The 14465-nt window shown below is 47.0% G+C and overlaps 1 protein-coding gene across 1 annotated transcript in view; it reads right to left on the bottom strand.

Annotated features, from left to right (window-relative positions):
- The window catches only part of SLC35D1 (solute carrier family 35 member D1), an 82681-nt gene that overhangs the window by 15594 nt on the left and 52622 nt on the right, over window positions 1-14465 (bottom strand). The window contains exons 9-10 of the mRNA XM_030207194.1: window positions 12529-12596; window positions 2677-2755 (exon numbers count right to left, since the gene is read on the bottom strand). Coding sequence (XP_030063054.1) covers window positions 2677-2755; window positions 12529-12596 — 147 coding nt within the window. The remainder of the gene's footprint in view (window positions 1-2676; window positions 2756-12528; window positions 12597-14465) is intronic.

The raw sequence follows: 14465 nt of genomic DNA on the forward strand, positions 1-14465 counted from the left end.
TAGAGGTCCTCTGGGAGAAATCCTAAACCCAAGACCAACTTCAGGGCCTCATCCCTACTTGGCATCCCCCCCTCCCCCACCCACCTTAACTGAATCACATTCCTCCTTTTGGGAACCTGGCCCCCCCACCCTCCCCCCCATCCTTCCCCAATGCTTCCTGCCCCCCCATTCCCCCTGCGCCCGCCCCTCCCACCTACTACCGCCGCAAAGGATGGAGCACCCCCCCACCGCCCCCCTCCTCCATCTCCTGCACTGAGACCCCCCTGCTCCTGCTGCGCCGTACCCCCCCTCTCTCTCTTGCCTCCCCTCTCAGCCTCCCTCCCTTCTCTCCCTTCTGTCAGCAGACTTTGCACATCCCCTGCCTTCACAGTGTGCTTCTGTACCATTTCCCCTGCAGCAAAAAACCTGCCATTGTCCCCTTCAAAACGTTCGCTAGAGACAGTGAGAGCAGGTTCCCCTAAATACTTGTTCCCCTCCCAATGCCCCTGACCCCCTCCCCCGCCCACCGAGCCAACCCTCCCCTCCCGGCCCGAACACTCCCCCCTGGCTCGCACCCCCGCAGCCTGGCCAACTGCAAAGTCAAAGGTACCAGTCAAGTTTCCTTCTGGCGCACACTGCAAGGCAAACACCTCCCGCTCCTCCCCCCCTCCTTCCCCCCCGGAACCTGCTCTCTGTGCTGGGTCCCTCCTTGCAACGTGCTGCTCCAGCTTTCCCTGTGCGGGCCCGCTGTTTTCCTGGGAACTGGTCTCCCCTCTGGCGTCCTGCTTCGTTGGGACTTCCTGCTCTGCCGTTTTGCAAAGTAAGAGTGGCTTCCCGCACTCCAGCACCACTCGCTCTCCCAAACATGGGGAATCCTCCTGCGCTGTAGCATTCTCCTCTGCGGCCATCCCTGCTCCTCCAGCCCGATTGGCTGGCGCCTCCTGCTCCAATGTGCTGGGCGGGCATGGCATCCCGCCACCCGGCAGCGCAGTTCCTTGCCATTCTGAACCTTTATGTGGGGAACACTGTGTGGCCTCCTGTGCTTTCTCTATGGAAAACCACTCCTTGTCTTCACCTGCCTTTCTTCCTGCATTCTCCTTTAAGAGGCAGCTCCCTGCTGGAACATCTCCACTTTCAGTCCTTAGCCCTGCTGCAGGCTGATTGGCTGGAACATCCTGCTCCTCAGAGCTTTGTGGGTGAGGCCTCCCAGGCATTTTTTCCTTGCCGTCTGCTTTTACTACAGGCAATGGGAACAGGACAACCTCCTCTTCTCCAGGTAAGTTCTCTGTTTCAACTTCCACCACCACTTCTGTGGAAAAAGGTCTCTCTCCTGAAATTGCAGCCTCTGTTTCAACAATGTGAAAAGTCTTAGTGTTTAAGTTTTTTTCCTGTTCTGTTCTCCCACACTCAGGTGCTCTCAATGAGGCTTCCACAGCCCCACCTTCAGTCCTGCTTACTCCAGAAGCTGCCTGCAGAGGCCCTGACTGACTAGCAAGGTATTGCATGAATTTCAATGTATTTTGGGTGCTAGTTCCTGGCAGCTCCCCTGATGCTTCAATGTTCTGGGGTCCAAAGCCTGGGCTGATTCCTTCCTGCTCTGTTTGTTGCTTCCACTGTACCGAGGCTGACGGGGCCTGTCCCCCCGAGGCCATCCTGTCTCTGTTGATATAGAGTTCTCTCAGAGGATTTCCAGGGCCTTTCCTCAGGGCCCTCAGCAGCTGTTCTTTTCTCTGGAGAAGCCTAAGCAGCCTGGTTTCCTCTTTCATATAGGTTTTGCGATGCTCTGCTGGGGCCAGCCTGCTCAGGGCTTTTGCCATTTTGACTCGCTTCCCCAGGTCCACCACCTCCTTCTCCGTACTTTTAATTCTCTTCACCACTTTAATTATGCCACTGGCCGGGTCCTCTGGATCCTGGCAGTAGTCCACAAGCTCTTCCTCCTCTAGATCGTCACTATCCTCACTGCTTTCCTCCTCCACCTCCGGCAGGGCCTCTTGACAGATCTCCATTACCACTCTTTCCTTCTCAGACCAGCTCTTCTCTAGGGTCTCCGCCAGCTCTCTCTCCCCCTCACCTGCTGGACGTCGTGCGGCCGCGAGGGGGGTACCAGTCCGGCTTCCTCCCTTGGAGTCTGGCCCTCTTCTATCCACAGGGCTCCTTTCCCTCCTCCCTGCGGCACTGCAAGGGAGGAGACCGCTTTTCCTGACCCTCTGGTCCCTGAGCCCAAGAGGCCCCATGGCCTGGGCCTGTCCTGGGGAACGCTCCCCAGAGGCCCTCCACATCCTTGGGGAGGGAGTTAGGCCTCACTCTCCTCCCACTGGAAGTCTGCAGAGCTCTCTGAAACACCTCCTTCCACCTCAGCAGACTGGATGGACCGTGCAGGTCTTTTTCTGTGCCGTCATCTACTATGTTACTATGTAAACAGGTTTTAACAGTATGCTGGATATGTGGAGAAAGAAAGGGACAGAGTAAAAGATGAGACCGGTGTTACAAGCTAAGGGGACTTGGAGAGTGACAGCGTTATCCACAGAAAAAGATTGGAGGGGGTGGGGGGCTGCGATTTGGAAGCGGATTCCTGGTGAAAGCAGGTATCAAAGACTATATTACAGAATGGGATAAAGAGTAAAATGGTACAACCACATATTTAGAATCTTAAGAAACACTCAGATATACAGAACGTAAAAGGTTTATCCAACTTACTTTAATGCAGCCAACAATTGTGGTGGTCAGAGCGGAATTATACTGAGTGCAAAGAACTGTGGAGTACATGAGAACAAACCTACAAACACACAAAAACAAAACAGGTCAGCACTAGAAAACTCTTTATACAATAGTGCAAGAACATCTTAGAAAGTTGGTGATGATAAAGCAGTGGCGTAGCCACAGGTGGGCCTGGGTGGGCCGGGGCCCACCCATTTAGGGCTCAGGCCCACCCAACAGTAGCACATGTTTAGCAGTAGCTGGTGAGGATCCCAAGCTTGGCCAGCTGAAGACTTCCCCCTGATGGCAATGAAAACGCTACTCTCCACGATACTGGCACCTGTGCATGCTCTGTTTTCAGCACGTTCCTGCTGCAGACTGCCAAGGTGGAAAGAAGCATTTCCCTGCCAGCTGAGGTATTTTTTTTTGGTGGTGGTTGGGATGGGGGAGAACACTAACACTTAGTGCCCACTCACTTCTTGCCTAGGCCCACCCAAAATCTGTTGTCTGGCTACGCCCCTGAAGGTTCCAAGCACGTACTAATCTAATCTGTCCATTTTGGGTAGGTGCAGGCAAGACCTAACTGTCCATCTCATGACAGCAGGCTATGCTCACCATCTTAGATATTTACACCAAATTAAACTGCCAGAAAGTCAAAAATCTACAATCCTGTTTCTGGCTGGCTGCTTTTCTTAGCAAAATAAGGCAACAAAAATCATCACGCCGACGCTGGAAATAACTGCAGGTTTTAGCTTTTTGTTGAACTAAGTTCATACACTGGTGAGTGGCCTTGCAAAGTGGCACTCCCTTAAGCAGGTGCTGCTCTTCCTTAAGATTTGTCTTCATTTTTGGATGTTTGATTCTTATTACGTGGGATTCATACTGCTTATTTTATTTAGGTCTGTATTTCCTTGATAGATATGCTTATTGAAAATAAGGGAAACACATGGCAGAATTTACAGCTGTAAACAGGTACTCCTCAGAGATCTGAATAAACCAGAGAATTCTGTGCAAAAATAAAGTGTACAAAGTTCTGCAACTTTGGGTCTTATTCATTAATGTACAGTAACTGGCAGGTACAAATTAATGCACATTAATTAAAGTAAAAACCCCGTTATTCTCAGTGGGGTTTATTTACTGTGATGCAGGAGCTGTTTCAGACCACCAGGGGTCATGATGGTTAGGATGTAACTGGTTTCTATACTACTACTACTACTTAACATTTCTAGAGCGCTACAAGGGTTACGCAGCGCTGTACAGTTTAACAAAGAAGGCCAGACCCTGCTCAAAAGAGCTTACAATCTATACCCAGTAAAAAAAAAAAGGTCCAAAACAAAAGCAGAAATAAAGGTTAAAATAAGTCCTTGCTCGAGAAATATGAAATCTGTTCCAGCAAAAAATTCCTTTAACCAACCACATGAGAGGCTCTGCATGCAGCCTGGGAAGGAAGCTGCTTCTGCTGGGAAATGTAGTGCTGAGCCTGTTTCTTCCCAGGTGGGAAAGGTACTAAGCCAGGCTTCTCCAACTTTTTCTATCAAGGACCACATTTTATATTTTGTAACATTCAGGGGGGGAGGGCCAAAACACACACCATCATATTTTGCTGCATGTTTAGTCAAATACGCTGGAATTCTATATAGCGCGCATATGCGAAACTTAACAAGCTAATGAGCACTGATAACGGCACTTAACAAGCACTAATGAGCACTAATTGGCACTGATTAGAATTTAGTTGCACAAGTTGCTAAGCTTATTCTATAATGGTACTAAGCCACGCGCACTATTGCAATGGAATTTATGCGGGCTGCAAAGAACAAATCATAAGGAAACGTCAGACCGCCCAAAACACAGCAGCCAGGCTTATATATGGAAAAACACGTTTTGAAAGCGCCAAACCCCTCCGAGAAAAACTGCACTGGCTCCCAATCAAAGAACGTATCGCTTTCAAAATCTGCACAATGGTCCATAAAATTATCTACGGTGAAGCCCCGGCATACATGATAGACCTCATAGATCTGCCAACCAGAAACACAACAAAATCAGCACGATCATACCTAAACCTCCACTACCCAAGCAGCAAAGGACTCAAATACAAATCCACTTATGCATCCAGCTTTTCCTACCTGAGCGCACAACTATGGAACGCATTGCCAAAAGTAAAAACCACGTTCGACCACTTAAATTTCAGGAAAGCACTAAAAACAAACCTGTTCAGTAAGGCTTACCCCACTGACTCAACATAAAATCTTGGCTACCTGCGACATGACATAAAACCAAAATGAGTAATGGACATATCCTAACTTTTCCTCTTCCTCTCTAATTTCCTCTCCAAGTTCACCCATGCATTTACCAGACTTGAACCTTATTATACCACAACACCACCTTGTATTTGTTCATACCGGAACTAGCAAATGCCGTTACGGTACTATGTAAGCCACATTGAGCCTGCAAATAGGTGGGAAAATGTGGGATACAAATGTAACAAATAAATAATAGTGTGCGCCGAACTTCTAACATGCGCAGGCAAAAAGGGGTGTGGCTAGATAGGCAGGGAAATGGACGTTTTGTAGGCATTCCAAACTTTACGTACCTAGTTACAGAATATGGTCCACTGCGCCTAAATATACGCACTGGGATTTATGCCACGTTTTTGCTGGTGTAAAAAAATGCATATAGATTTAGGTGCTGAAATATCAACTAAGCGTATTCTATAAATCAGTGCCTAAATCTAGGCACCGATTATAGAATACGCTTAGTTGGCACCGATTTCCGTGCCGATTTTTTAGGCGCCTTATGTAGAATCTCCCCCATAGTGATTAAATAAGACTGTGCGTTGTCCACTCTCCAGCCTTCAACCAGCCTCTCTCTCACTTTTTCTCATGTACCCCCCCTAGCCTTTACCCAGTCTCTCTCGGATTCCCCACCCCCCACCCCAGTCTTTATCTAGTCTCTATCCCCTTACTTGGCTTCAGTTACAGAAGAAACAGTGGGATTCCCGCTTCCACCATGACATGACTGTCTGCAAGCTAGAGCTGCATGGTGCCAGAAGTTCAGGTTGGTCTCACAGTTTCAAGTCTGAGACTTGAAACAATATTATCAATCTAAACTTCCAACACTGTGTGGCTCAAGTTTACAGAGCTGAGTCATGGCGGGGAAGCAGGAATCCCAAGCAAGCTCCACAAAAAAAGCACTTAGTGGGCCAGGTTTTGGATCAGGGCCGCCGAAGAGACTGGGCCGGGCCCCCCTGAATTCAAATCATAGCGCCTCACCTTGACCTCGCTCCGTGTGAAAGAAGCGCAGCAGCAGCAGTCTGCAGATCGCCTCCCTATGTCCCACCCTCCCTTCGGGCCTTCCCTCCCTGTGTCCCACCCTCGCACAAGTTAGGTCAGACGAGGGTGGGACACAGGGAGGGAAGGCCCGAAGGGAGGCGATCTGCAGACTGCTGCTGCTGCACTTCTTTCACATGGAGCGAGGTCGAGGTGAGGCGCTATGACTTGAATTCAGGGGGGCCCGGCCTGGTGGTGGACAGAGGGGGGCAGGTGGAGGGGACTACGGAATTTTGTCCCCCCCTGCCCCCCCCCTCTTGGCAGCCCTGCGTAGGATGGACAAGCCTGTACCAAGCTAATCATCCTAGCAGTTCCAGGAAAGGGGTGTGGCTGGAAACACACCAGTAGGACTAACAGCCACTATAAGAAGGAAAAGACAGAGAGAGAGTAAAGTCTGGAACTTGGTAGCCTAAGAGGGGTTTGGAATTGCCCTGGAGTAAAAGAAAAGGGGATTGGAATTGCCCTGGGTTGTAAAAGGAGTTTGAAAACTGCCCTTGGTTGGGAAAAGGGGAGTGCTTTTTGGGGAACTACTCTTGGGTTTAAACAATAGCCCTGAGGTAACCCAGCTGTTGGCAGCTAGAAGCTTGGGAGTAGTAAAGTTGGGGCAGGAGTAATAGAAGATGATGTGTTTAAAGAGAACCTTGCATAAAGTATTTCCTACAAGTTTGCAAAAAGGAGTAAATAAATTGAAAAAAAAATAAAACTTGGAAAAGAAAATAAGGTGATACCTTTTTAATTGGACGTAACTTAATACATTTAAAATAAATTGAATCCCACCCTTCTAGATCGTAAACAAGATTAAGGGGATCTCTTTCAAGCGTGCACTAACCATGTAGATGCCCACAATACTTTTACAGGCATCTACAAAGCTCATGCTAAAAATGGTAGCACACCTTTGTAAAAGGGGCCCTAATTGATCTGAGAGAAGAAGAAGTTTTCAGTCTCTTTCAATATAACAAATAACTAGATTATAAATAAAGCTCCAGAAGGAGACCATGCCAGAGAAAGCTCTTTTGCAAATAAATGAAGGGTGCAGTAGTGTACCAAGGGTGGGGCAGTCACGCAGATCTGCGGCTGTCGGCTGCCTGACCCCATGATGTTACTTCCTGTTCTGGGGCAGGGGACCGGCGGAGCAGACAGTCATGAGACTGCTCTGTGCACCCTCAGATGGTGAGGATGGTACGCTTCAGGGGAGGAGGTGGGTGATACGCCAGGGAGGCGCAATGCACTGGAGGGAGCGTAGCGGCGACTCACCCCAGGTGGCAGCCAACCTAGGTACGCCACTGGAAGGGTGCACCTCCTGAGCTGTAGAAAAATATTGTACAACCACTGGGCTAAATAAAAGGGGGCAACCCCTTCAAACCTGTGAATACCACAAGGATTTTTAAATGAATTTGCAACATTATAGGCAACCAATGTAATATTATGGATAATGTAACTATTCCATCACTTACTACCCCCCCCCCCCCCCCCACCCCACCGGCTTATGTTCTTTACTGTTGTATTTTGTTACCAGCTGAAGCCTAGCAACTGATCTTATCTTAACTGTGCTAAAGCAACACATCTTAAATCTTTTCTTAAAATATAGGATTGTATCTGCTTTACCATCCAAAGCATACAAAGATGTCCTGATTACTGAAACCACTTGTTCATCCATTGTATAAGTGTGGAGCCAATGACTCAGACTACAGACTTAAGAAATGGATAAGGCTAATCTTTTCCATTAAGGAAGATAAGCCATGTACAGTAATCTTAGAGCTTCATACCAATAACTCAAGTGTTATAGGAGTTAATTTTTAAATTTAAACAAACATTCAGTCACAGAGTATAGAAAGGCAGCCCCTCAAGGCATTAAACATAGAAATCAGTTGTGCTGATGTCATCCATTTATCCCTTTTCTAGCCTTACTAAAGAGCTGGTAACTCTCTGACCTAAAAAAAAAAAAAAAAAAAAAAAAAAACACGGTTAAAGACAGACATTAAAAAGCACTAAGTACGGAGGCCATTTCTGCCTGCCAAGTTTATGATGTATGGTATCTCATCCTTTGTTGTTGGTTTTTCTAGAAAAGATTCCAAGCACCCTTTAATCCCAAAGGACTAATCTATTCAACAGCACAGAATGATCTATGACATCATTGGTGGAGGATAAATCTAGTAACATAAAGACACGACCTTCGCCTTTATACAGATGTAGTCAAAGTCTGTCTAAAAGGGAAAAGGGGAATAGTCGGTACCACAACGGAGGAATCCTGCAAGTAAAGGAACTCCTGAAGCTGGCTAGGTGTCTAACTTGAAAACAATGAAGGCTTTAAAAGCGGACTTTTTTCAAGGTAGGGGGCAGGTTTCAGGGAGCACAGAATGGGCTTAATGCAAGGAGCAATTCACAGTTCACAAAAAAAAAAAAAAAAAAAAAAGAAGATACCAAATTACTTAACCAGGAAACCACTCATATCTGTTTCTAAATGAAAAATGTTAGATATGGGTCCATTTCATTATTGCCTTTGATAAATGGCATACGTTCTCCGATTGAAATTTCACCAAATGTTTCCCCATACTAAAATATCTGCATTTGACAAAGTAGGGGAAAAGAAGGGAAGAATGTGAACTTGTGGTCAAACTTAGACAACCGTTAGTTCTATAGATAGAAAAGATGGGTTGTGGTCTTAAAAAAAACAACAAAACTGTTCACAATTTAGAATCTCTTGTATGAGTGAGATAAGACAAGGTTGTACTGTCTCAGACTCAAACAGGTGGTTTACCATTACAAAAATAAAGCTCCCCATTGCTATTTCAAGCTTTTCAAAAATTAAGTGTGTGTGCGTTTTTCTTAATCTTTATAATTACATTTTTATATCACTTCAACCTCCAAGATGCCCCAATTCTCTCCTCTCCTGGATGTACACCAATGGTGTATCTTTGGGCAAAAACATCCTTGGACTATTCTGTACTGACCAGAAGGGAGAAGAGCTCTCAAATGCTAGATACAGTTAGGGGCCCTTTTACCAACTGGCGGTAGGGCTACTGCCGGGGTAGCATGTGGTGAATCGACCCTACCGTTGGGCTTTCCCAGGAGCCTGGCAGTAGTTCTGGTGCTAGAAAATAGCTTTTATTTTCTAGCGGGAGTAGGCGTACCCAGTGGTAATCGAGCAGCGCCATGGGCTGCTCGATTACTGCCGGAGCCCGGCAATCAATGGCCACGAACCAAATTGTTAACTAGCGCATGGCCATTTACCGCCTCTGTTGGGGAAAATGCCATTTTACCTGCTGCAGTAAGAGGTGGCCTTGGCGCATGGCAATCTCACGCATTGACACCACTACAGGCCACCCTTTAGTACAAGGGCCCCTAAAGTTTGGGTTACCATATGTCCGAATTTACCCGGACATGTCCTCTTTTTGAGGACATGTCAGGGCAACCAGGCGGGTTTTGCCAATCTGCCCGTTTGTCCGGATTTCTGGACAAACGGCAGGCTGGTGGGTGGGCCGTCCTATAGGACACCCACCAGCCTGCCCGTTTGTCCAGAAATCCGGACAAACCGGCAGATTGCTAGCCTCCCCTCCCCTTACTTACTACTGCCCTGGTGGTCTAGTGACCTCTTCCGCCTTTGGGGCAGGAAAGAGCCCCCTCTTTCCTGCCCTGCATGCATCCTTCCTGTTCCTCATCTCGGCGCCGATTCAAAATGGCCACCGAGAGTTGACGTGACCTCGCGAGACTTCAACTCTCGGCGGCTATTTTGAGTCGGTGCCGAGATGAGGAACAAGAAGGATGCATGCAGGGCAGTGCTCCGAGCAGGAAAGAGGGGGCTCTTTCCTGCCTCGAAGAGGTCACTAGACTACCAGGACAGTAGTAAGGTAAGGGGAGGGGGTGGGGAAAATGTGACAGGGGGCGGAGCGAGGGTGTGAAAAGGGGGCAAGGCGGGGCATGTGTCCTTTTTGGGGGACAAAATATGGTAACCCTACCTAAAGTAGCCCCCCAAAAAGGTGTCACCTACAATCTGATTGTTAGCTTTTATTTCTACATATCTAAGTAGCCATATGTCAACCACATTACTTCACATGAAATATACTGAAATATGTTAAGTATTAGCACACACAATATAGGTTAAGAGAGAAACATCGCTTAACCATTATTCCTGGAACTTTCTTACTCAAAAGTACTTCATCCAACAAAAATCTCTTCAAGCCATCATAAAGGTGAACTGACTTGTACACCGCAGGGGCGTATCTGGAATCCGGCGGTAGGGGGGGCCAGAGCCAGAGAGGGGGGGCACATTTTTGCCTCCCTTCCACCCCGCCTCTCTCCACCCCCCTCCCCGCCGTCAACCCTCCCCCACTGCTTACTTTTGCTGGCGGGGGGCCCCAACCCCCGCCAGCCGAGGTCCGACCCGCAGTCTTCATATTTCGTCTTCCTCCGACTCCTCCGTGGCCATGCTGCAAGGAAGTAACGCTGCAGTGCTGATTCGTTGAATTCAGTTCGGATCTGACATCGCAGCACGTTGTACGTGCGTACAACGTGCTGCGACGTCAGACTCCGAATTGGATTCAATGAATTAGCACTGCAGCGTTACTTCCTTGCAGCATGGCCACGGAGGAAGACGAAATATGAAGACTTTGGGTCGGACCTCGGCTGGCGGGGGTTGGGGCCCCCCACCAGCAAAAGTAAGCAGCGGGGGAGGGTTGACGGCGGGGAGGGGGGCCAGTGCGAAATCTGCGGGGGCCCAGGCCCCTGTGGCCCCACGCAGATACGCCCCTGGTACACCGATACCAGTATGCCACCAGTTTGAAATCATGACATTACAATTTCAGATACAGAGTTGAAATGTATGTTTAGTAGAACTAATTCTTAATGATGGGGATCAGAGTTATTATGAAATACTCTATTATATTAAATGAACCTAACCATAAACCCAGTCACAGCTGTAAACTAATCCTCCCTTTTACAAAGCTGCACAGTCATGCCGACAAAGCCCATTTCAAAGTGAATGGGCTGTGTTAGCATTGCTGAGCGGCTTTGTAAAAGAGAGGGTAAGTTATGTTATTTTGATAAGCAAATATACAAACTATCTTGGCTGTTCTACAAGACATTGCAGAATTTTATGTTTTAAAGTAAAAACATTCTTTTCTTTGACATAAAAAGAAGAAAAAGATTGGGAGGGGGAATAAGATTTACAAGAGATGTACTCTATTTTACTTCACAGCTCGTTAAAAAAAAAAATAATTACATAGTAACATAGTTACATTGTAGATGACGGCAGAAAAAGACCTGCATGGTCCATCCAGTCTGCCCAACAAGATAAACTCATGTGTATACCTTTACCTTGATTTGTACTTGCCTTTTTCAGGGCACAGACCGTACAAGTCTGCCCAGCAGTATTTCCCGCCTCCCAACCACTAGTCCCGCCTCCCATCACCGGCTCTGGCACGGACCGTATAAGTCTGCCCTCCACTATCCTCGCCTCCCAACCACCAACCTCTCTTCCCCCACCTGCTCCGCCACCCAATTTTGGCTAAGCTTCTGAGGATCCATTCCTGCTGCACAGGATTCCTTTATGCACATCCCACGCATGTTTGAATTCCGTTACCGTTATGAGACTTCAACAATTCACCAAGCAAATAACCACTTGTACAGTAATGCTACAGGTAAACCAGAAATCAAAGACAATAAATTACACAAAGTCATAACCCATATCTAATATCACAAACATTAGGCAAACATTATCAAGTAATATTGAAAAATTAGCTAGTTTAATGAGCTTCTAAAAAAAACCCAACATCCACATTTCAGAGCTTCCGGAGGTTTTCAAGCCTACACATTTAGCAGATTTTCAGAACTGTACAGAGGATTGTAACTAACCAGGGTCCCTGTTTACTAAGGTAGGTGCGTTAATGTTTTTAGTGTGCCTACACTTAGCGCTCGCACTAACCATGTAGGCGCCTAAAGGGATATTATAGGCATGTGCGTGGTTAATGCGCGCATATAGTTAACATGTGTTAAAAACGTTAACGTGCCTATAGCACTGCTTAGTAAAACAGGGCCCCTGGTTTATTGGTAACTGAACCCAAAGTTTTGACAATGTTGGAGTGATCTCTCCAGTGCTCAACACACGGGGGATGGAGATACCATGCTGATGACAGATAAGCACCTTAATTGCACACCCAAAATATTTTGGCACTTATGGTCACTTTATCTTGAAAGGCATGCCTCTACTGCCACAAAGAGTATTCGCTCAGGCCAGTGGAAGACTGAAGTTGGAAAGCCCTATTTATTGTGAGAAACAAGGGGCCAGGGACATTTACAACAAGGATTCATTTACAGCTACTGCTTATTTAATTAGTCATGAAGGGATGAATTGCTTGCTTAGACTTTTCCCAGACATGAATCTGTGAACCACACAGCTTATACAGATGGTAAAAGCAGATTCTTTAGGTCCCTTCATCTGCTTTTATACTGCAATAATAAACTTTGCTGGGTCAAAGACAGCAAAAGGTAACAAAGAAAAATAAAACAAACAAACAAAAAAAACACTTACCCCATTACACATGAAAGTATGAACTGCATAATGAAGAACACATCATTCCAACCTTCATATTCCACAGCCTGAAACACAAATAACATTCAGAAACCTCTCTGCAATTCTAGTAAACATTAGCATAACTGCATAAATTTTGTGTGACACTTCTTTATAACTTATTGGGTAAAGAGCAGGGGTGTGCTGGTAAATTGTTAACAGGGAGCTCTCTCTCGCCAGCAAAGTAAAAGAGAATTCAGGAGGGGCCCAAGCCCACATTTGGGATCCATTTGTTAAAGTAGCCATGGAGAATCGGCTCCCAAAATTCTTAAAAACTTAACAAACGGCTCTCGAGAGCCTGTGAGAGCCTGCTCCAGCACACCACTGGTAAAGAGGCAGGAATTTATTTTAATTCAAAGTGAAAATACAAGCCAAAGTGGCACCGTACAGCTTTAAATAAGAAAGAATACTAACTTCTACATACAGTGCAGTTACAAACTATGGTGCTTACACTGGACCATAGATATGGCTATTCCTCAGGGAATTCTACATAGAATTTTCAGGATATTTGAAAATTCTTCAACTTTTATTGTATAAAATTATTTTAAGTACAATTCCCTTATCAAGGCCTGGAACTCCCTGCCCCAGGTCTGACATGCCCCAACTTTCTTCCTGCTAGACCCCCTCCAGCAGTCTCACTCCCCAACATAGCTTGAAATCCACCCTAGGCTTGATTTCTCTCCCCCTCCACCCCTCCCACAGGTTCAACCCCTATTTTTCTCTGCTCCCTCTCGAGGTGGAAATCCCCCGTCCCCAATTATCCCAGTTTTCCCACTCTCCATTCCCCAGCAAGACCCCCACAATTTTCTATTCCACTTTCTCAGATCCCTTTTAGCACATACATCTCTAAACCTCTCTCAATCCCCCCCTCCATATGTTCAACCATAACTCTCCCACCCTTCCAAGACAGACCACCATAGCTCTCTCTCTCTGAATCCCTCTCCCCTCCCCATATCAACACAACTATGCTGTTCACTCCACCACGGCTCTCTCAAACCCTCCCCCCCCCCCCCAAATCTGCTCACTTCACCTCAAAGGGGCGGATTGACCATTCGGGCAACCAGGCAATGCTCGAGGGCCCAGAGGCTCCGCCCTGTTCCATTGCCCACCGAGCCTCCGCACATTGCCGCTGCCTGTGTCCTGTGCCAGCTCCGCGGTTTAAAATGGTGGCCGCGAATTCTTGCGAGAGTACTGTGAGAGGTCACAGACGCCATCTTAAACTGTGGAGCCGGTGTGGGCAGCAGCAGGGATGGAAGAAGGTGGGAAAGGGGAGATTGGAGGACATGCTGCTGGACATGGAGGAAGGGAAGGGCTGCGGGGACATTGGTAGTGTGTATGGGGGGGCAGGGGCGGTAGCGCTGGGGCCCAGAGTTCTCTCAGTCTGCCCCTGCCGCCACAGCTCTCTCTCTCTCTCTACTACTGATCATTATTATAGCACTACTAGATGTACACAACATCGTAAACAAAACACGTAAGAGACTGTAGGCTCTGTCAAGACTAATAGGACAAATAAGAGATTAGGGAGTTATTACGGGAACGGTTAAAACAAACATAAGTACTGAAGTGAATTCAGGAGGTTACGAGTTAAAAACAACCTCAAAAAGGTGAGCTTTTCGCCTAGATCTGGACAGAGCATGACGCATTGATTCAGGAAGTCTATTCCATGTATACGGTGCAGTATGAGGAAAGGAATGAAGTCTAAAGTTGGCAGTGGAGAGAAGGGTAGAGATAAGAGTGACTTACAGATGAACAGAGTTCCTGGGAAGAGATGTAGGGAGAGAAAAGGAGAGATACTAAGGAGCTGCGGAATGAATGCACATGTAAGTCAGCAAGAGTAGTTTAAACTCTATACAGAAGGAACAGATTATGAGCCAATGAAGACAGGTGCTATACAAGTG

Source organism: Microcaecilia unicolor, chromosome 6 (genome assembly GCF_901765095.1).
Source record: "Microcaecilia unicolor chromosome 6, aMicUni1.1, whole genome shotgun sequence".
Lineage (NCBI taxonomy): Eukaryota > Metazoa > Chordata > Amphibia > Gymnophiona > Siphonopidae > Microcaecilia > Microcaecilia unicolor.